Genomic DNA, 24,186 nt, shown 5'->3' on the forward strand with positions numbered 1-24,186 from the left:
GCGGCCCTTCTGACGGACGCCTGGAGGTCCCTGGACCACGGTTTGGGAACCCCCTTTAACAGCTCGGTCTGCCTTTGCACCTCCTCAGTTCAGCCTCGCTTGGAGGGGGAGGAGCAGGCAGCGAGGCTGTGCTCTGCTCCCATGTTGATGTTTGTTGTTTGCGAGGGTGGCAGCTCTGTGTGAGTGTGGAGGGACACAATCGTTGGGGTTGCCGGCCTGCTTCTTGGGCAATGCTGCGACTTCCCCGCCTAAACCGCGGCCGAATGGTGAAGATTGCTGGTGATTATTCGCCGTATGTTGCCGTGAACCACTCGGACATGAGGCGGTGAGGCTCGGCTCGTCTCTTGTGAGTCAGGATGCTGGAGCTGGTCTGAGAGCAGCCGCGTCGAGCAGTCTTTCCCCTGGATTTCCCTTTTTCTTTTTCCTTTTTTTTTTTATAAACCAACCCGGCAATCGGCGACGAGCTGCCATTTTTTTTTTATTTTTTATTTCACCCGTAAACTTAAAAAAGAAAAAGAAAAAAAAGAAGAGATGGTGTTCTTCGCTTCGTCGTCGGGTCGCAACAGCCCTGGATAAGGAGAGCCGTCGCTACGTGACAACACCCCGCACGACGACCAGCGCTACTTTCCTTCGCCGAGGCAGCGCGTCAACCGCCGCTTTCAGCGGAGCGACACCGCCGGGTCTGTACATGTGATGAGGCTGACGTTTAAAACACCTTCGTTTCAGCCCCTCTCGAGCGGGAGAGTTGAAGTGGAAGAGCCAGGTGAAAGACTGGTTCTCGTGTTGGGGAAGAGAGGCACCCGTTAATTGCAAAGTTGGTCAACGTAACTTAAACCGGTCACCTCATCAACTCGCTAGCTTGTTAGCCTGAGAGTCACTTTAGATTGAGTCGCCGTATCAAAGCTAACCAGGTTGCTTGCTAAAAAAAAAAAAAATGGCGCTATTAACGTGATGCTATGTTATGTGTGAGCTGCCTGTGAAGTTATTCCCCAAGTTAGCTGACGACAGAGCGGCTAAACGTACTTTTTTGACGCAATTTTGTAGCTTTTATTGACTTCACTGGTGACTAGATTCGCCTTCCCGAATCTACACACGGGTGTAGTGTGGGTGTTAGCTAGATATGAATAATATCAGGAAGTGTGGCTTGTATTTTTTCCTACAAACTTGTTTTTCTCTTTCTCTCTCACCCACATTCACCTCTCATGCAGTTGTATGAAAAGTTGTGATCTGGGCCTGTAAACTGAACCGGCTTCTTCTCTCCACACAGGTACATCTGCCCCAGGATTTATCCAGCTGTGGGGATTTGAATCAGCAATTGATGCATCTCGGGGTGTCAGAGTCCATGAGAGAGTGCGAGTACAGCCAAATAAGCACTCGCAGCTCCACACCAATGGAGACCCCTTACACGAAAAGGACCCAAAAGAGGAGGAAGTGGGAGTCCTTCCCGGGTCGGAATAAATTTTACTGCAATGGGAGGATTATGATGGCTAAGCAGACGGGGGTTTTCTACCTCACCCTTGTCCTTATTCTAGTAACTTGTGGACTTTTCTTCACCTTTGAGTAAGTATCGTTGTAAGCATGTTCTGTTTCTTTCGTGCTCCCATCTGCTATTTACACGCGTGCAATGACAATGTGGATTAGGGATTTAATTTCATGGGCTCAGCTGTCAGAGGAAAAAGTTTAGATGTAGGTCAGTTATGTGACTGGCATCACTCTGGAGTGGGTGTATGTCCTCTGATCTCCTCGGGGGTTCAGGGAGATGTCAGAACAAACTGGTTGGCGATTAGGCAGACAGTTCTCTGTATTCACAAGTAAGCTATAATATAAAAAATATATAAAGTATCTTTAATGAAACAGTGTGTTGTGCCAGCGATGTTTCTGGTGGACACTACTGTGTGATGTAGGTTTCCTGTCTTATATTGCTTATGGTTTGCTCTTGCAGTTGTATGTGGGATGCATGTTAGACAGCCTTTTGTTTTTTTATTCACCGTCATTATTGTTGTTTTGGGATGCTAGTCTCGCATGTAGGGAGCACGCCAGGTACAGAGTCGAACATCAACTTAACCAAAGTGTCTTTGAGCGAGATCATAACCAGTTGCTGTTCTGAAGCAGATCCGGATGCCAAGTAACATGATTTTATGCATAATGTGTAGTTTGGTAATTTTACCTTTTTTATATTGACAACATGATAACTTGGGCGCAGGCTACCGTCCACTTTTTGTGTTTCTCGTCAATCTCAGATCATTCACTCATGACCTATAGAGCAGACTGCACAGTGTTACTCTCTCTCTGTGTGTGCCACTTGCGTTCCCTTAATCACAGCTTCACGATCCCCAAAGGAGCCTCTTTCTATCTCCCACTGTTGGAAAAACCTGTAATCAACAGACAGAATGTACTCCTTTTCACTGTCTCATCCAACTCTTTGTCGTCGTCCCTAGATTGACCCACTGTGACTGGGGTGCATGATACAGCATGTAGACATAGACCTGAGCCCTACAGTGTGGACAGGGAGAGTGAGAGCGAGGGAGAGAGAGAGAGAGAGAGTGCATTTTCTCTTCCTCATTAGGCCCAAGTAATCACTGGCATCTATCATCTCAGAAACCTCATCTACACTGGATAAGAATCCTGCTCCATCAGGAGATTTGTTGCTCAATCGGACAGTCTTTATCAGGCCAAAGTGCTTTAGCGCCAGAGAAAGCTTAATAGGCAAAATATGTGCTGTTGTTGATGGCTGCTGTTCAGTATGTGGATCGTAAAGATAGCCAATGCTTAATGATCTAGGAGTACATCAAAAGACAGTAAATAGTATGCACACAAACATTATTTAAACAAAAAATGTCCACATATAATTTAGAAAGGACTTAATATTATGTAATTATGTGTGCCAAAGATATGTTGGAAAATGCCAATACAATGAGTAGATTAATCAAGCCACTCATTGACTGAAAAATAATCATAATAATTTTGATCATTGGAGTATCGCTTTTACTTATTAGACAAAAACAAGAAACATTTGTCAGTTTTCAGTTTCTCCAATGTGATAATTTGCAGTGTAGCTCTGTTTTTTCTTGTATATCGAATACCTTTGGACAGTTGGTCTGAGAAAGACATTTAAAGATGTCACATTGGGATCCTTCTATCTTTCATCCCAAACCATTGGCTGAATTCTGTTTTGTATGCTCTGTGTGTGAAGTCTTTCACAGACGCATCTATCAGCATTGACCTCTGGACCACGTCATCTGTCAATACATTGTCACCTCAGCAGAGATACAGACACGACCCATGACTAAAGGGCGGACTGCTAGTGAGCTAAAACTTCAACCATCTTTACTATGGCGCAGATGATCCAAATATTGAAATGGGAGGGGAAACGCACTTCAATGTCCATTTGAACCTGGATGTTCTCCAGCACCCACATGGAGGATACCAGATGCTTCCTGATGATACCTTCAGATAGCTTCATTTCCTACACTGTGGCCTGTCAATGGAGCTGTGCCCAGTGTACTGTCCTCTGTTTGTTGTGACTACAGGGGACATTTTTAGGAACACTAGGCGACCACAAAGACGCTTTTCAGCTTAGCACTGTTCTCCCTCTTCAACTGTTTATGCCCCCAGACTGACCGGGTCCTCCTGGCTTTCTTCCTCTCACTGCACCTTTCCACACACACTCCACTCCCATCAGCTAAAAGGAGACATTTATCGGACAGGGCACGAGTCAGCAGACCTGCACATTGGCTTCTGTTGTCATTAAGTGTAATACATTTCGATTAGATCTGTTTTTCTAACCCCACACACGCCAGTTGTCAGCATTTTGCAGAGCAGCTCCTCATTCTGTTTGTAAGGGCAAATTATTTCTGTTGAATTGCCTCTGTGTCTTAATATGGTATTTTATATTCGACTACGGTATCATGACATCTGGTCCGTATTTGTTTAAAGATGATCTTTTGATATTTAGGGTCCAGAAGGACTCACCGGCTGTGTTTAAGGAAGGAGACATGCACAGAACGTGTACCAGAGAAGGAGATCTTCCTACATCTCCATATTTCCTTTAGCTTGTTTTCTTTGTCTGTCTGAGGGGTGCTCAGCCATGCACAATAAACTCTGTTAGTGACCGGCAGACTTTGGTCTGTTTATTATTCTGATGCAGCCCCCCCACCCTCCAGATATCCATGTGTGCTGTTGTTGCACATGTTGCCGTCTCGCTCTCATGCCTCGTAAAAAAGTTCACCCAAGCAGATGTTTAAAGTGATGTTGTTACTGTGTTTTTGTTTTGATTGATCTTAAGAACTACAGTTTTGGACAAAGAGAAGGCCTAACATTGGAGTCAGTGGAATTTGAGGCAGACCATGAGGTGTAATGCAGTCATTAAGACGAGGCAGTGACAATAAGCAGTGATTACTGGCTACATGTGTGTTTGTTATTTTAAGACCTTGTTCCAAGTGCTGAAATGAAAAGTCTGCATTATTATAGTGCCTTTTGTCCAAAGCTTTCACTCACTTTAGTTCACCCATTCACACTCTGATGGCAGTGAAAGTATGCTCATTGCTGGTTTGACAATTGGTATCAATTGTGGTTGAATATTGTGCACTTTGATATGTAGACAATAGCAGCTGAGGATCGAGCCGCCAACATTGTGGTGACTGGACAACACGCTTCACCTTGTGAGCTGCAGCCGCCTCTTGATCGGTGGTTTCATTGATAGTCGATCAACGGAAACCTTTTTTTAAGCGAAGCCGTTAAACAGCGTCCAAAGTGTTAGGCTTTGTTTATGCTCGCACTTGCCGTCTTCCGAGTCGGTTTCCAGAAGCGCTTAAACTCTTAGGTGCTTTGCATCGCACTATTCTCCAATACATCAGAGAGCATACAAACAAAATGTACTGTGAAGAATCAAAAAGGCAACAAGTGTAATCCGTAAATATGCCCAGAGACTGTAGGTGTGTAACTGACAAAGCCATAAACTAAGCTCCACAATGCTGAGGAGGCATTATGATGATCTGTAAACTCGTATCTCATTTGCATGGACTACTTTATTGCCTTTGTAATAGCGCTGTAAGGAAACAAGTGCAGTACGACGTGCATTATGAGGAAACATAGGTTGAATATCCACTAAACGTTTAATTTGGCTGGCAAAATATTTACTTGAATGAAAGTTTTTAGGACTATCTGTCTCTAAAGCATGTAAAAGTGAATTAGCCTTTTTTTGTATAATATCCATACATGTAAATAATCTTTTCAGTTATCTATTTGTAATATTTGAAAGTGATTATGTCATTTATGGTGCGCCAGCTTGACTAGGGCTAGTATAAACTAAGCTTTAGGTCTTGCTTTCTTTTTCTTAAATTTATATCCAATCTGATTTTTATACATTTGGGACCAATTGTGCCCTTTTATGTAAATGAATTTTGGAGGTTTTTTTTCTTCATACAAAGGGAATTTTTACCTTGCTGACATGTTTGGGTTCATCCAAACTGCACTTGTTGCCTGCAGCTCCTTGAACTGGTAAAAAGGAATCTGAACTTTTCTTAGTGTTTTCTTTTCTTTTTCAGTGAATAGTTCATTAACTTGTAACGTTCGCATATGTCTGCTTGTTACAAACATACCATGTAGAAAAGCTCACATTCGTTGAATAAATACACTGAAACTAAAGTCTTTCGGCAGGGAATCAGGGCAGCGCATCTCCTTGATATAGGCATATGTCGGCTACAGCTCATTTCAGTGGTAGAAGAATGGGTTCGCCTTTTGGCTGTTTGAGAGATTGCTTGGTAGATATCCTGGTTTGAATCAGAAAAATAACATGGTCGACTTTGGCGGGTGGTTTGCTCCAGGGGTCTTGTCACATGGTTCTAGTTCATGAAGACAGACAGACTCGGCCCTACTCGCAAACGTGCGTTCACTTAACATGGAAAAAATCTCAGAAAGCTTGATGAGTAATCCACTTGAAACGAAACAGTGTATTAGGTGTTTTGATGACTATGTAGTTGTTTTTACCAATGAAGCCTCTGCATTTTCACTTGATTTTGACAGGATAGAGAGTTGGTTGCCTGAATGTGTACCCTCTTTATAAAACTATTTAAGTATGTGATGAGTATCAACTAAAAGCTCAGCAGTTTTAGAAGGCGTCATTAAACTTCACTGTGAAAAGAGGTGCCAAAGTAAAGGATGGGTAGGAAGAAAGCAATAAGGAACCAGGCTTTTCTTTTTTATTATGGGACGCTATTGACTGTACATTAACAAAGAGTAAGGGTCTAATGTCCAAGAGTATTTGAGCAGGGGGTGTAATGTAGACTATCTTGCGTTATGGAGTCTTGTATAGTCTAGGTAGCTCGTAGCTTTGATGTTTGTTGAAAAGTAACCTGCTCAGTTATTGTAATCGCACAAAACCCCTTTAAGATGGCATAGTCGTGCTCATCCACAGGTTTAATATCGTGGCTTCTTAGGCGGAGGTCAAGTTCCTTAAAAAGTTGACTTCGGTCATCTCTTGTGAATGGAATAACAACCCTATTTTATAGATAAATCAAACTATTGCGAAAGAATCTTTCCACATAATTTGAACTGTCACACCCATGGTAGGCGTGGTTTCCTAAATCCTAAGCATTCCTCTCAAGCCAAGCTGTCAAATAACAGTTTTGGGTAGTGTGCCATTCACAGGCTTGCATTAATCAAGGAAAATAAATGCATATTTTCACACACAAGCACAACATAAGAGTATGAAATGTGCGATGGACACGCCATACTTTGTCATGTTCAGTTGTTTCATTGTCAAGACTTGGCCTGCAGCTCTTGCCCTTGCTTGCCATCGAAAGCAATCAAAACGTAATAAAAGGCAAAGCTGACAAAGCCGGGTATCCATGTAGCCCAGATGAGTAATGAGACTTTAGAGTGAGAGGCCACAATGCCAAGTGCTTGAAATGCATTTTTAACACAACGTTAAGCACATTTCAAACACCATCTATTCAGTACTGCATCACTATTGAGTAATATCTTTGTAAATCATATCTCTTCTAAAGCAAGGACTGGGGAGAATTTCCGGTCCAGATGCTGTTAATGTTGTGGGGGTGGACGAGCTTTGTTTGTCAGACCCATTTTCTGCAGATCACAGGATATTGATTGTCTTCAAAGATGTATGTCTGGAGAAAAAAGTAGACAATGGTACAGTTTATCCCAGGTGACACTGAAGGGACAGCCAGTGAACCGTGCCGCAAGCTTCACATGGTTACATCAAGTGGAGATGAAAGTCCCCCAAGCTTAACTCCCAGCTGAGTTTTTAAAAAGGGGTTGGCACCATAAGAGGATTTAGTGGGAAATGTGATAACAGTAATCTGGATTGGATTATTGTTGAGATTAATGCACCCTTTGGGAGGCAATTGAGTAGGGGAAACCTCGGGAGACCCTTGAAGTAGGGTGACGCTACTGGCAACTTTTATGTTGAATTCAATTTATATTCTAGCTGCTGCATGAAAAAAAAAAGTGATTTTGTATAGCAAGCAAAGCAGAAGTTAGTCTTGGAGACTCAAGAAAACTGACGCCCGAAAAAGGGTAGACAAGTTATTTAAGAAGCTTTTAGTTTTGTATGTTTTCTTCCTCACTGCAATTAATCTGCATGATATATTGTTTTTAGCATCGACATTGCAATGTGCGCATGCCGCAATAGTCGCATTGTAAGATGTGCAATGTCAGCAAATCATTTTCATTTTATGTGTGTCCAGCATTTCGTACGCTACTTGTAAATTAGACCTACGGCTTTCCATTTATTCAACAAGAGATGTTCATTACATAAAATGGTATTCATAAATACAACATGTCTGACTGGAGACTAAATTATATGATTCGGTCAAGTTCACTGTCCATTCTGTGCCCATTATCACTTGGATCAACAAATCGCACTTCTTTAGATGCATGCGTCATGACTAGCGACGCACTTCCCCACTCAGGTCAAAGTTTCGGTCCCTTCCTCGCTCAAGAGTCTTTCTGAGAAGTCCTTATTCAGAAATTGGGATTCAAACCAAACGCATTGGAGTACTACATAATCTCATCTGCTAACCTTTCTGTGTGTCAGGCTCAAGTCTGTCTGTACCTACCAAGTGCTCCTCGCTCTCAGAGCAACGGAACGAGGCAATGAACCTACCGCATTTAAATGCAAAGCAAACATTAGGTTTTGCTTACGCCGCTATAAAGCATCCTGCTGCTGTCTACTGCTCTCTGAATGCTTGTCACCATTCTCTGATTAAAGTCCTTTAGGCGTTTGTGCATTATGCTATTATTTGCTCTGCTGAGACATGGATTAATAGCTCTTGCAGATGTGTTAACCATATATCATTATGGTGTTTACCCAAGGAATTGTCTATCATCGTTTCATTGTGCTGCCTTTAGCTGTCAATCATTTTCACCAACCTCAACAGTCATGCTGTAGACTTTGGTAAAGGGTACCTTTTTGGTGAGTAATTATCAGCAATAGCTATCAAAGAGAAGTCGTCTCAGACTGTGGCTTTACAGGAGATTTTGGTTGACTTGGCTTGTTCCATCATCCTACTCAGCTCCAGCTTTGATTGACTAGCAACAGTATTTGTGTTGGCTTGATGCTTCAGGAACTTCAATGAGCTGGAAAAGAGTTTTGACAATCTTTCCAAGAGGAGTTTATTTTTAATATTTTCCATTCTGAATGTTTGGATAGTTTGATTTAAGATGATCCCATGGTGACCAATGATGGATATGCCTGCCTGGGGTTATGTGTTGTGTAATCTGTGTATTGGATGCTCAGGGTACCATGTCTGTGTGCGTATAGAGCCGAGATCTCCGTTTTGTTACTTTTTTGATTACAGACCCATTTCAAATCCAACAATACATTGGTCTCCTTCCTCATCAACAAGCCATTTAAAATGATTGTAATGAAAGCCATCACGCTGCCTCTGTCTTGTTGAACTTCTTTGTTTCTCTTTTTCTTCCTTGGCGGCTTCGGCTCACTCATGTGGCTGTTTCCAGGGTAACCACATTCCCTTTCGAAATTTACCATGTCCGATATTTGATACGGTACCATTTCCATGGCAACAAAGCCCCTAAATACCCAATTTAATACAAGATTTTTTATCAAACTAAAAGGAAAATTAAGATGTAACTTTGGACATGCCCATTTCCTTTGTTCATATCCACTCTTCTCTGTAAAAGAAAGAATGGTTGCTGAAATTGCTTGTTGTCTTCGCCGGCCATGTTCAGTGATTTTTAAAAAATGGATTCCTGAGACATTGTCTTCAGAGGGATCTTAAACCAGGCAACATGTTGCCTGCCTACAGCTCGTCCACGTATGTTTATTGAACCGCGTCTGTATAAGAGGCAGGCTGGATGTTGCATCTTCCCTCTCTGATGGCTTCAGTGTTTAATCTCTGTCCGTTCCTACAAGCCGTCACTTTCCATAACACGCGACTGCCTTTTCATTACGTTCCTGATGCCCGACACATTGCGACACAGCTGAAGATGAAGGCAGCGGTTTGTTCTGCTCTCTCAGCCATCTCCATCACGACTTGCCAGATGACAAGTTATGAAATATGTTTTTTTGTTTTTTTTGGAAGGGAGCACAAATATGATAATCCTCACATGTCAGCACATAATGCGGTGGATTTGTAACCGTTGCATATATTACATTACATTTCATCTCTCTGACTCTTTTATCCAAAGCAGCCTACAATAAGTGCATTCAACCATGTGTACAAATTTAAAACAAAAAATCGAGAAAGTACAATTTCTTCAAGAAAGCAAAACTACAACTACAATAGTTGAGTGTTTAGCACAGTGACGGCGCTATGAGCTAATGGCATATTAGTGGGGGGCTTGACGTCCTCATTGATTAGCTACTTCAAAACCATTCAAGTCATAGCTTTGGGTTAATTGTTACCGATGTAGCACCCTCACACAAGTTCGACCAAGCTTTTTACAACTGCAGTGATTTCTCATTAGCGCCTGTAAATGGTGGATTCATTAATGTGATGTGTAACCAGTCAGACAAAATAGAGGACGGGTGAATAGATGTAGGGTAATGACATCAGACCTTAAAATGTTCTGCTTTTCTGGGGCAAAAGCAGACAGACGGCGCCAAGCTTTGGAACGTACTCTTCCAGTGTTAATCCACAGACGTGGACACGGGTTGTCTCATTGTGCTGTTCTGAAATACTAAAACAAGTTATCACATGTGGTTCTGCGGTTTAGCATTTTATACATTTTCCCTGATTTATTTCTTATTCATCAATATTTGTAAATTGAATTGGCTGTTAGCTTTTTCTAATTCATTTGAATAAACACAACAATAAATATAATAACAAAGTACATTGATATAAAAAGTGAAATGTGCTTGTGCTGTAGACTTAGATTGGTTAACGCCTATTTGTCCTCGTGGAGCTACAGAGAATAAAGCTGTGTTTATACTCGCTCCGAGTACGTATGTACGTTTATACTCTATGCATGGCATTATTCTCCGAAATATCAGATGCTTCTTTGTATAATTCCTCGACATGTAAATAGTGTTTTTACTATTAATACATTAAATAGGGAAAAACTCTTTACTTTGAATATATTTTAGTTTAAATAACCAACAATAGGCTGGTTGTTTGTGATGTTGATGATACATTTTTCATGCACTAAGTGCAGACAGGAAACAATCATTTGAGTTGTTTCCCTGCATGTCTGGAGTAGTCCTCTCTTTTCAGCATTTCTTAAACAATGGTCCTTTCAGCACTGCCTTAATGGTCAGAAATCTGCAGGCATTTTCTTATTTGTTTCCTCCCTGGCAGTCGAAGCAAAATGATCGTTGTGGAAATAAAACATACATATTGTTACTTCTTTCACAGATGAGCAAGAAGACCGTTTGCTTATTTTTTTCCAGCGCTTCCTAAAGGTTCATCTCAATTGTGACTTTTGGTCTTTACGATACACACGAGACAACCTTGACCGCTTCAGGTGTGATCAATCAAGATGGATGGAAATTCCCTCTGTAGGCTTATACTTTGTGTTTGTATGATCATGTCTGCTATTTGGAGACAAATGGCAGCCAAAAGGATAACCTGCAACGGGTACATACAATGTTTGCAGTCAATGTTTTTTGAAGACGGCTGATTTGAAAGATGATGAGCAGAAAGATAATCTGGAGCACTGCCTCAGTCAAACATGGGAATATGCCCTGTATTAGATTACAATATCAGCACACAGTGTTGGAGGATGTGTCTCCACCCAGCCCAGTTGTGAAAACAGGGTTGTAAAATGGAAGCCCTGTTAGCTGTTAACAAGTTGTGTATATTGTCAGTCATTGTACAGTACAATGGCATTTGGAAGAAATGTTTGTGCGGCTCAGTGTTTTCCTCTCTGCCTACTGATGTCCCCAACCACCCAGTGTGTTTTGCTTTGCTCTCACTCCAGATGTTGAACCAGCAGGAATGGTCAGTGTTCACTCAGATGGGAAAATGGCATGAGTTGTAGGTAGGGGGTTTAGCACAGATTATGCATTGTTCAAAACGGCTCAAGGATTGTGTGCGTTCGATTCACAGAGTTTCTTTTTTTTAATTCATGAAAATTTGTTTACTGGATTACAAGCAAGATTTATCACTGAGGCACCTGAGAATGTGGAATAATGCCAGCCGCTTGTGTTTATAAAAGAAGAAACGGTCAAAAACACTTTCAAAAGTGCACTAACACATTTGTAAACCTTTGTGTTTTTTGCTTGGGTCTCAAATATTTGCTGATCTTTCCCCCAGCCTGAAGGGAGCATGTGCACATGATGCTAGAACCAGGGATGCATCGATACTTTTTTCCAGACCAAGTACAAGTAGGCCTGTCTACATTTGAGTTCTTGCCAGTACACAGTACCGTTATAATTATACTATTTCAGTGCTGACAATGACTTTCAAACTTGTTTTATTGTCATCAGACGTTCCTCACTCTTGACTGTAATAAATGATATACAACATGAGGGTATGGCTGACATTTTAACATTTAACCTTTTCCCTGATACGAACAGAGCATAGTTTGGGTGTTAATAAACAACCTTCACTCAAAATAGTAATTATGACCAGTAATGGTATCGGAGCATCCCTAAATAGAACCCATATCAGAAAATCCAAGTAAATTCTCTGGGCCCATTGTTACAACCTCTCCGTTCGCCATTACTAGGACCCAACATGGCAAGCCTAAATATAGTTTGGCTTGGTTGATGAGAATAACTGCTGTTGGCATAGATCAGCGGATGTAACTGCCCTCCTGAGGCGTTACCATCTGAAGGCTGGTTAGATAGGAGGACCATGATATGCTGTCCATCAGCAACTTATCATACATTATGCTTGCAGAAAAAAAACTCGTATTGCCTTGATGCAATTAAATTGGGGCATTACAGTGTGACATTTTGAAAAAATCTTTAATGCAGCATTTCAGTAACATTAGTAATAAAATAGGTTTGAACACCTTTATCATTTACAGGAAGGGTAACCACAATTGTTAACCTCTATCCCTTATTATAGCTATCGGTGCCACTTTAAGCGTCCTCAGCTCTTTCGTAATCTGTCATTGTTTCTCTGCATTGATTTTTAAATGGCAGTCAATCATGTACTGCAGTCCAATGCACTTAGTGAATGGCCGTAATACACATCCACAAACCAGCTCCACTTTTTTCTTCAGCATTGTAATTCAGCCTTTGTGCATAACAGTGTTTTTCCTGCAAGAGTCAGTCAGTTGTTCATTATAGTTCAGTACATATACAATAAATGCTCCTTTATACCTTCACTAAAATGAGGCACTTTGAAGATTTTTTTTAAACATCTGTTCTTAAGTTTATTCTAATAAAAGTCACTTGACAAAAGTATTTGATACATATGGATTTCCACAACAACAACAACAAAAGAATCCATACTTCAAGGTGCAATCATCCCAACATGCATTTGGCCCTTCATTTCAAAAGATGAGATGACCAAGAGCCTTTATGTAAACACTGATATTGTGAACCTTGGCTCAACTCGCAGTGCTTTTTAACGTATCTCAACAGCGTCCCTGATAACGTATGGTTACTGCATGTTCATTTAGTTTCCTTTGTGTGAATGGCACCTCTTTGCTGACCCCAAACTAAATCCAATAGACCAGAGACTAACGGATGGAACGCTATGCGGCAACCTGTGCTCCACCTATTGGACTAAATGTGATTACTGTAATAACTACCTGCACTGTTGTACGTTTAATGTGATTAAGCCAAATTATGTTAATAGAACGGATTACAACAAGGGGGATGGACCCGTCTGTAGATCCACTTACTGTCAAGTCACAGGTGTTAACACTTCCTGAACTTAGTGCAGTGTTTTTATGGGTTTGAGTGTATAAACATTGATGCATAGAAGAGCAGGTTGTATTTGGGCAGACACATGCCTCTCGGCTGCAGCTGATGTTTGTTCAATAATCCTCTAAGATTCTGGCTATTTGAACTTTCAGGTTTTTACTACTCAGCATTACTAGTCAGACGATGTGTCTGTTTGCTGATTTTGTCTTCCTCTGTCCATCTCTTCCTGTCCTACCAGTTGTCCGTTCCTGGCCCAGCACCTGACCCCAGTTATCCCAGTCATAGGAGGTGTGCTGTTTCTGTTTGTGTTGGGGACTCTCCTGAGAACCAGCTTCAGTGACCCAGGGGTGCTGCCCAGGGCCACCGCAGAGGAAGCAGCTGACCTGGAAAGGCAAATAGGTAAGACTCTAATTTAATGGTTTTAGATATGAAAATGGGCTTTAAAAACCCCTCCTGCCTTCTCTTCTCAATATTCTCTGACCACCCCTGTTTATTCTTTTCCCTACCACTATTTTAAGCTAATGTATTTTCTTTCTCCAGGCTCTTCCTCCCGGTCTGAGCCGGTGGATACCTTTTTATCTTAAATACTAAATGCCTACGCATGGTAAAGCGAGCTAGTGTGTGTCTTTACAACTTCTGATAAAGAGTGCCAGATTATCTTGCTGATGTGTTTTAGAGTGTGTCTGTGTAGCCTAAGAAATGAGAATCAAGCTTTTACTGACTTTGCATTTAGGCTGAGGTGAAGTATTGGTGCTGCTTTGAGCAAGTGGCAATCATTCAGTGCATTTCACTCCACTTTATCCAAGGGTCCCCACTTGATTTTGACCTGACTCTTGAATTTTATCTTGATAACTTCTCAATCTAATGTGATGTGAAAGGTAAAACTGTTGGTGTATTTGGAGCCCTTGATATGGTTTAACTGAATTACCGGCATCACAGCACTGCCAGTAGCTCGCCATGAGTCAGAAACAGCTGAGGGTTTTTGATGAGGATTCAGTCTTAAAATGCATGCATAATGCATGTAATGCATTATCTGGATGCATTGGATACAGTTTTGTTACGAATGTTATTTTTTAGCTCTGGTATTAGCGTTAATGTTTTTATTTTAAATTAGGAGATATTGAAGTAGGTCAAAGTGTACTACGTGAGGCCTATTTCAGAGGAGAAGGAGATAATAAAGGGCACTTTGGCATTTTTTCCAGTGTAAAGTCTAGTTTAGTAAGTTGCTTGACTAAATCGCCTGTCTCCAAAAGTGTCCCGCTGCCTTGTAGCTAGATGGATTATCACCACTTTACTCCAAAGTTTAACTTTTTAAACCTTCTTTCTAATGCCCCCTTTAAAGTTTTGGTCCTTTATTTTTATTTGGAATGTGAAGCTTATTTGCCAGCGATGGTCCTTGCCGTGCTTCAGGCCACTAGGGCCTTGTTAAACAAACTCTTGACTGGCTTAATTAATCTCATTAGGCGACTTAAAAGCTTTTGGATGGAAGGTAAAGCACAGACGGCTTGGAGCAGTGGACTGTGCAACAACATCATGTTGTATTGGCAAGCATTTTTTTCAGAGGATGGCTGAAAATATGAACAATGTTGACCTAAATACCACACTCCACCAGCCTCTCTGTCATCGTTTTATCCCAATTGGCTTTTGTGCTTCGCATTATCAAGTGTAGCAAATTGTAAATTAAATCGTTTCTAAACTGGAATCTGTTGTTCACCGACAAAGATTGTTGTTGTTGGTTGCCTGGAGCTAAATTTGTGTTTTCACAGGTCCTGAAATGATAGAATAAATTAGGCTTTTTTCAAGTGAGAGTTTGCGTGTGTGCATTCTCTATCTATCTATCTATCTATCTATCTATCTATCTATCTATCTATCTATCTATCTATCTATCTATCTATCTATCTATCTATCTATCATGATTTTTTATTTGTCATTCTAATATTTTTCTCACCAGCTTAATTGCACAGATGTGTGTTTACGGGGATTTAAGGCAGCGTTACGAGGGAGTCCATGGCATCACTAACATAAGACTTGCATTCAGACAGATGTTCATCAAGTCCAAGAAGAGGTTTATCTGAATGTTTAAATTTAGAAGTTACGCTTGTGTCAGTTCTGGAATAGCTCATAGCAGTAGACTAATAGACTTCTTTAATGTGGTGCCGTTATGGTTTCCATTATCTTCCATTTGAAAGAACCTGGCTCGTTATGGAGCAGTGAAACATATCCTTCAGATGCTTTTTATCCTCCAGCTAGTAATGTTAGATTTAAGCCATTGGTAAAGGTCACTTTGTTTTCTCCAAGTGGTAGAAAGGCAGAAATGCGTTTCATTCATTGAGTTATTGCACTCTTGCTCTTTCGTTCCGTCGGTCTCTGGTAGTCCTTGTAATGTAGTGTCTCTACTGACACTCATTGCTCTATCTTTGTAGTCAAACCACCTCACTGGCTTCTTCGTCCAGAATTGTGCAGCTCAGTGCTGTTTGGTTCTAGCCGTGGCGTAGCAGCTTGTCATGCAAAACATGAGTAGCACATCTGTGAGCTCTCAGTCTGATCATCCAAAGCACCAACAGCTTCCAGCCTTACAATGTCTTCAAGGAGAAAACATAGATGCCTCTTCTCTTGTTTTGTCTCCCTTCCTTTTTTCTTTTTCAATTTGTCTTGAAGCGTGGCTGAAAAAGAGTTGCGCAATAGTTTATCATTTCTGCGTTCACTGCCAATGTTAATCCTCTTATTTAATAATTTTGTGTTTTTTACATGCTTGCTGTCACGATAACGCTTTCACATGTCAGAGCTGTCATAACGTAATGGCTCTTTTCCACTAGAGGCTTTGTTTTCCAAGCCTATGTTTTTTGTTATTTAATGCACTGCACTTGTTCACTCGATTTGTATAAATGTCACACGTGTATCTCAAATCAAATTTTCCATACAAGATCATGATCAGAGTGTATAACTAACATGTATTGTTAGTGTTACAAATGAAAAGCTACCTATTTATTAGACTCAGTTATATTTTGCATCCTTGTGCATATGTTTCTATTTATGCATGTAGCTGTATTAATTAACTTCAATCCCTGAATACTTCAGCCTCCAGTTGTCCAAGAAGGTTTGTATTTCACCAGCAGCCTCATAAATATATAATGTTCTCAAATCAAAGTGCCACACGACTCAAAATTGATACCACCCCATTGATCTGTTGACAAAACAACGAGCAGGGACAAAATATCTGTGCAATATGAGACACCAAGGCCGCCCATGCTCCCTGTACTTAAGAAGCTGATGGGCCTCCGCTGTCATCACTGTGAGCAGATCTCTGCTGTCAGCCAAATGTCTATGAAAAGGAGGTTAGAGTGGGTGGTCTAAAGTTGAGCCTACATCAGACAAATTAAAATAATGTTATGTTTGCATTATGTGAAACCTGATGCTGTCTGTGTCATCCTCACAAAAGGATTGCCCGGCCGTTACTCCTGCACAAATGGGACAAACAGACTCCATAATTTTTTATGTGCCAGCAAAGAGTGAAATTGTATATTGTCACAGTGTATTCCCAATGCAGCAGACATACTGTGTGCACCCATAAAGGGTTGGAGGAAAGAGTGTGGGGTTAGGAAAGGTAGCACAGCGTGTTTCTTATCCCAGGTTGAGATGGAGGTAAGAGTTGATTTGTCTTCAGTGTTCTGCGTTTGATGTCTCTTCATGTCTGCCTGGTGCCCAATATGTCTGCACCAGACAGGCTGGCATCAATTCAGCTACCACTTGCCAAACCCAGAAGACTCTCTGAAGCATTAATCGGAGTGAGAGATGGTCATAGCTGCCTTCCTTCCACCTAATATTGTCCAAGCTAGCTGGTGAATGTCAGGGCAGCCACGCTGTTTTTCCAAAGCTGCCAGCCAGACTCAAGGCCAGCAGAGGAAACAGGTCTTGGAAAGCTTAGCGCTTGAGCTGCTGGAGGAAGGACGGCCACATCAGTAGAGGCTGCAATGACATTTAGGCTGCAATGACTAGAGGAGCAGTCAATATGGATGTTTGAGGGTGGCGACTTTAGTGCTCTGAATAGGAATCTTTTTTCTTTTTAAGTGTCTGCGCAGGCTTTATGGCAGACATTATGAATGTGGTGTTTCAGGTCACAGTGACCTCATTTTCATGACCATATCTTAGGAACGCCTTGAGTTTGCCACAAGCGTCCCTGATTATAACTTAGTGGTGAAATAGGTGTGTATCGGATCGTAGTGCCTTGTACGAATCCTCCCTCCACAGTTAGATTTACAACTTCTGATGGTTTACACTGACATAACTGGGCAGTTGAAATTATTTTTAATTTACCAATTGCTACACAGAACACACAACAACAATAAACATATAATCAGTATCGGCCGATATGGCTTATTGATGATTGGGGAATTTTTTGTCAATGTTACATTTGGTCCCTTTTTTGTTGATCCAAGCGGTGACTCAAAAGAGTGATTAGAATTACAATGGTAGCTTCTTTTGTGGTTGTCACCTCATCACCGTTGGCACTGCCCCATGACAATTTTCACTCCAAGTGTGTATTGTCATAACACACTGCTTTGCTACTGTGTTACACTTGTGCTGCTTGTACAAAGCTTGAGCCTCGATAGGGGTACAAGAGCAGGACATGCTGATGCAATCAGAGATATTTCACTGTGTGATGATTCTCTGTAATTGTTCAACAATAATAATCCTAGGTACTATGGTATTACGGTAACTGCTACAAATTATATGGATTTCACTACAAAGAAATAAACTCTTCTTCATTATGAAAATAAATAAGTGACCTGGGTAATGGACTCATCTAACTACAAATTACAAACTAAACATTAGATTTTAACCAGTTTGTTTTTAATAGAGATGTTTCGTAATGTTATATTATGGACAAAGCAATTCAATAAACCAACATAATTCTTGAACTAGCACCCCGTTTTAATTACATTGTGTATCACTTTTGTTGTTGTGAAATATTTAGTTGGGATTGGTTTTGTCAGTATACTTACCAGAAAGTTAATTCAGAGGCAAAACTCAAAAACAAAGCTCATTACCAGCCAGAGAGGGAGAGAGAGAAAGACTAGCCGAGGCTATTCTCTGAGATTAGATCGAGCCTAATCGCATTAGATGCAGCCTCCTCTCCCTGTAGCGATAACACACTGTGAACGGGCTCGCTGGTCTTATAGGTCTGATTGTACCGCTGACTTTGGTTTGGCTGGAGGCAAATGTGAGCGTAAACTTAGGCTCTTTTCATTATAAGCCGTGTCCTGCACATCACAAGATGTTAGAGGTGGCTACTTATTTCCATCTCGGCCATTGTATCTTTTAAAGTCTGACCACTGCACTGATTGATGCCATGAAACGAGAGAAGAAAACAAAAAAAAACGGGCACCAATTTGCACTCATCATCATAGATCGTGCAGTTCACAGGGCTGTATTGATTCTGACATTCTTTTGGTCTCCAACTGTTGAAATGAAACAAGTTAAATATAGCAGCCACAATGCTTCAGTGACTCTAAGATGTGCTCTCTCACAGTGACGAGGTGTATTGGAAGCACAGTCTCTTGAACTTGTGTCAAAGCCTCTTTTGCCCTGGCCACGAAAATATACTGTCTGTTTTACAAAGGGCTGAGATGTTTGTCCTGTTACAAAAATAATGAATGAATACCTTGTTTTGAATGGCCGTCCAATCATAATTCATGCTGTTACATAAATTGCTACCTTGACCGACTCCCTCCCTCCTCTCCCGTCTCGGTTTACCCGACCGCCCTGGGTCACATTCATGTTTGACTGCCTTGTTATTGGCTGAATAATAAGTAATATGTGTGCAGCCAGTGGAAGGAAGCTCTATTACTAAGCCACTTGACATCTCAACTTGTACATTTGTGAATTGCTTGTTCACGGACCTGAGCCTCTCCTCTGTTCTCATGACGAACAGAGGGGCATGTCGGCATAGAGGGTAGAGTTTAATAGATGCATGACACGGAGACAGAGAATCTGTTAGGAAGAGAGGACGAGAGTGTAAATGGCTCACTTACAACACGCAGAATGATAAACACGTGCAGAGGATACAAGTTCTCATGATATTGTACAATTTCTTTTTTTTACATTGCCCATGGGAAATTTAAAGTTGCCGATGTATTGCGTGTATTCATCAAAAGGAAACTGTATCGTTGCTTTCCTTTCTGAGGAGAAGCTTTCTTCGTTTAGTATCGGCTTGCAAAACCCCAAACATCCAGGACAGGGTTATGTAACGCAGTCACAGATTTATCCACACTCCTTACAACTTCAATCATATCATACAAACCAGCCTTTATGTTAATTTGATCATGTGTATAGTCATTTCATACTCTTTGAGGCACCTTTTGGCAAATACCTCCCTCCTCTGTTCTTCTCAGTCTTTCTTCATTCTTGGCATGGCCCCAGGCATACATGGCCACGGCCTTGAAAAAGACATGGATAAAGAAATGATATTTAGGGGATTATAAAGCTGCAGGGGGCAGCGACAGAGGAACAGAAATCTCCAGGAACAGAGCCGTCACTGTAGAGCTGTTTTATGGGAGACAATGAAAAACCAACTTGTGGAGGAGTAATTACTCTGGCCTGGATTGACCTAATATGCTGATCATCCACTCTCTCTTGCTCCATCCTTTATGTCTGCATTAAGCCATCTTTCTCTTGCACTCATATACACACACACACACCTTTTATCCTAATGCGCTTCAATAACATAAAATATAAATGTATGCAGGAAACCTGACAATGCATGCTCTGTATCCTGTGAAGTTCAAATGAGGTCATAGTAAAGACACTACCACATGATCAACAATATCTTTAGTAGTAACGTTCTCTTACTCATCTGTGCCCGAGATTGCCTTATTGTGAAATGGAGAACATTTCACAACAAGGCAATGTTTAGCAATGTTGCGCTAATTATTTCAAACACTAGAGCACACAATAAAATCCAGGAGTAGAACAGCAAATTCAAAGTGTACTATCATCATTTGTGATTCATGTCGGGATTGGCTTTGCGTGTCTTTGTTTGTATATTGCCTTCCTAAAGCTGCCACACTCTATATGTGTGATTCAGTGTGCAGGAATGCTGCAGGAATGAGTCCTAAGACCCGGGAATCTCTTAGCACTTTAGCTGAATGGCTACCTGCCTGAAATAAGATCTGTTGTCAACACAAGCTGAAGAGGTTTTAGTGTTTTGTTCTATGACATAAATATGTCGGTAGCTAAATATCCCACTCGTGAGTTTGTAGGTTTTTGAGTGGCTAAATGAGACGAATAAACATCATCTCTCGAACACTCGTCTGTCTTTAGCCTCATGGTGGTGACATAAAGTCTTGTGACCGTGGTTTCGTTTGTTGAAAATGATCGTGCTGAAAAAACAGGCAAGTATCAAACTTTAGTTGGCCACAGAGCTAAATGTCTGCAATAATCCGAAATGGAAATTGCTAAAATGCTAACATCGCAGGATTAGTTTGCAAAAATACATCAACCATCAGCACTATATGTTGCTGCCACTTTTGTTTTATGTTTTTGTGCTTTTCTTTGAGCTCAAAGTCTGTGATGTCTGCTGGTTTTGGAGCGTCTTTGCCAACGGGCTGCTCCACATATTTTACGCTGTTGGATTTTACTGGCCACATATTTAACATAATAAAAGAGTCGGTTGTAGTTGAGCTGGTTTCTTAACAGATATTCAAATAACTCTACACTCCTTAACAATCACAGTGGAGCAGCACATCAGACTAGAAGAACATTGCAAACACTGCAGTGTTTTGTTGGGCCTTACTAATGCGGCTGTTTTATGTTGTGGCCACCTCAAACATTATGCTTGGCAGAAAACCCCATTTAAAACAGCTTGGCACAGCTACAAAAGTCACATAATCTGGCACGTCTATTTAAATGGCATGCAAAGCTTGTCGGCTTCTTCTGTTTTAAGTGTCACAGGTGTTACTTGTCATGGTTTGGTCAGACAGTAAAACTCTAACATAAACTGATAATACCAACAGATCATCTCTGCATATCTCACTCCTTCTCCCTACTCTTTTGATGACTATCTCCATGTGAAGTTAGGTTCACTGAAGTGAACTGATGTGCAACAATTATTTTCTTAGGCAATCTAGTGTTGTGCTCTGTAGTTAACCCCCACCAAAATGCTGCTTATTTAGTTGGTATACCAGTGAGTCATTTAGTCATCGGCTAATCCTTACCTGGCAATTGTTTTGAAAATTTGGAGCAACATCATCAATATTCATCTGAGTGGTATAAAGGTTTCCCTATGAATTCCTGTGATATGATTTACTCCTAATTATGGCCTTCAAAGTCAAACTATGTCAGAGAGGGAGAATATTAGCCCAGATATAAAGAAATGGACCCTACAGGTAGTTGGTGGGGTAACGTTGACTGTATATAAAGTTTGGTGAACGATGGATTCGAAATAGCAGCTAATCTAGCATTACAACTATTAAAATTATCCCTGAAATAACAGCGTTTGCTTTAATCCATTCAAAAAGGAAAGTAGTTGTACTTGACCTTCGTTATTTATTTATAAAGTAACACATTATTATGTTGTTTATCAAGTAATGTCTTCCGACACCTTTTGTACACGCACTGGAGACTGCAGTAGGAGCTTTAGTCCTTGGTAGCATGTGCACAAAACAACTTAACCTCAACTTTCCACTGATTTTTCAAGAGTTACAAGATGGGCATATATTCATTCATATGGTTTGTAGAAAAAAAAAAAACAGCATCGGATAGACTTCGCTGCTAACTGTCCTTTTGTTTTTACAAAGTAAGTACTACTCTTGTTCTTAATTGTGAAAATCCTTTATTTGAAATCGGTTTAATATCTTTAATTTCATCATCGATAATTCCCACTTTTTGATGGTGCGTTTGAAATGTTTTTTGTCTAGTCAGTTGTTGTGTGCAAGACCTTGAAATCGCTGCTTGACTGAACAGAATTAGCTGGTGCCTCGTACCTCTTGGCAGACAGGTTGAGGTCAGTACTTCTGTATTTTAGCCAATAGCCATCATCATTGTACACTTTTCCATCTGTGAAGGTAAAGGTCCCTGTTTTTTCTCTACACATCCACAGCAGGATAGCAATTAGTTTCCCATTATACCTCCAACAGGCAACGCCTAGCACAGTTTGGCTGACATTGAATCCTCATTTAGCTTTGTGCATGAGGGTGTGAGTGGGCACAGTGTGTGTATGTGTGTGTCTGTATGCATGGGTGTTCTTTTCCATCTCTTCTTATTCTACCTATCTTGATTTTAACTTCAAGCTGTCAGGCGTCTGAGGAATCTCCCACTAGACACTGGCTTAAGCTTTGATTGGCAGCTACTAATAGCTTTGTCCAGCACGAAAGCTACTTTGAATCTGCTTTTACAGTAGTTGAAAAGGAACATATCAACCTGTGACAACTGAGAGGCTAGGAGGCTGACATGATAGCTTCTTCCCACTCGGCTGCATCTAATTGCTGTCTGCTTGATATGACTTTAACGCATCATTTGTATCTTCACCTTCCTGACAGCTATCAGATATCAGAATACTATTCAAAGAGGTTTCATCTAATGCTTACGAAAGAACCCACAGTTTGTTGTCACAGCTCTTTTTTTCCACCTACAGTGCTAATATAGCCAGAAATGTAACTGCACCATGAACAGCTAAACAATGGGACTTCTTCTGGTGGTTTAACACTGTAGGAGCTGGACTGTGCTCCAAATTGTTCACACACTCTCCTTATTTGTTGTCTCCCTCTGTGGAGACAGAGACAGAGGCAGAGGGAGTATGGAGGCGAGTGGAGAGCAATCTGTAGGTATTGATCACAATATAGCTGAATTCAATACAACAGAACTGACTGGCTGCGTTTCCTCTGCTCTCCTTTAGAAATGTCAAACACCCACACAATCCTCTCGGTCCCTATACAAGCCCCACTGACACACATATACCACTCTGTTAGCAATGCTACGGGCCTCCGTGTAAATTATCTCAGAGCGATCTTCCTACACACACTGTCTCCTACTCTCAGGGTGCCAAGAGTGCTCAAAGTAAGCTGAGCAATACTATGATGCAGGCTCTACTTTTTTTTATGGCTTGAAATCACTATCATTGCTCATATCCTCACCATTTAGCCTGTCATCACAGCTGTCTTACTCCACCAGAAGCCATTTGATGCCACCATTTTCTTTTTTGTATTATAGTCTGAGGATCGTGGTGTTAAGTGCATGTTAATTTCCAGTCTTGGTCATATTACCTTAGCTAGGTTTCAAGTGAAGTCGCTGTAGCAGCTGATTTCATGTTATTCAGAAAAGACAGGGCTTCTTATTGTAGGTTAGTTTTGTTTCATCAGCAGCACAAAAGGTTTGACACTGAATCTGTAAAGCTCATCCAAAGGAACTAATTTAATATAATGAGCTGTGTGGGTTGTCCATGTTCAAACCGTTTAAGCTACGGATATCATGACGTGTACCTTTTTTATCAGAGCGAGAGATAATCGCATATCAGTAAAGATTTCACTTCCCCGTAGCCTTGTAGAGATTCAACAGTCATACAAAGTCAACCAGACAACCTGAACGCATTGCTCCGAGAATTTATTGGCTCATCTTATAAATCTTTTCTATACTTTTAGAGTGCCTTGAGTTTTTACATACTTAATTTCATTTTGCTGAAGAAATACTGATTCAAGCATGAAATTCTTCATATATTATGTTTTGAGGTTTTGAAAGGAGCATGGCATGTATTCTAGTTTTGCTGGTCTTTAACATACATCTTTAAGGTGAGCAACACAAACTGAACATGGACAAAAGAAGGAGTGACTTGGTCCTCACAGGGACCCTTACTACTGAACAGACTGTTTATGTTGTTCCCTGATGAAAGACAA

General features: G+C 40.9%; 1 protein-coding gene across 4 annotated transcripts in view; it reads left to right on the plus strand.

Annotated features, from left to right (window-relative positions):
* Positions 1-70: 70 nt before the first annotated feature.
* The window catches only part of zdhhc14 (zinc finger DHHC-type palmitoyltransferase 14), a 39,449-nt gene continuing 15,333 nt past the window's right edge, over positions 71-24,186 (plus strand). For 2 of the 4 annotated variants that reach the window (XM_068579914.1, XM_068579917.1), the window contains exons 1-3: positions 71-763; positions 1,268-1,560; positions 13,539-13,699. In XM_068579914.1, coding sequence (XP_068436015.1) covers positions 1,319-1,560; positions 13,539-13,699 — 403 coding nt within the window. In that variant the 5' untranslated portion in view covers positions 71-763; positions 1,268-1,318. Of the gene's footprint in view, positions 815-1,267; positions 1,561-13,538; positions 13,700-24,186 lie in introns of all 4 variants that reach the window. The other 2 variants (XM_068579916.1, XM_068579915.1) reach the window with 2 other exon arrangements.

The sequence above is a fragment of the Clinocottus analis genome, unplaced genomic scaffold (genome assembly GCF_023055335.1).
Source record: "Clinocottus analis isolate CAN_PGR_092001 unplaced genomic scaffold, fCliAna1.0.p SCAF_17, whole genome shotgun sequence".
In the NCBI taxonomy this organism is placed as follows: domain Eukaryota; kingdom Metazoa; phylum Chordata; class Actinopteri; order Perciformes; family Cottidae; genus Clinocottus; species Clinocottus analis.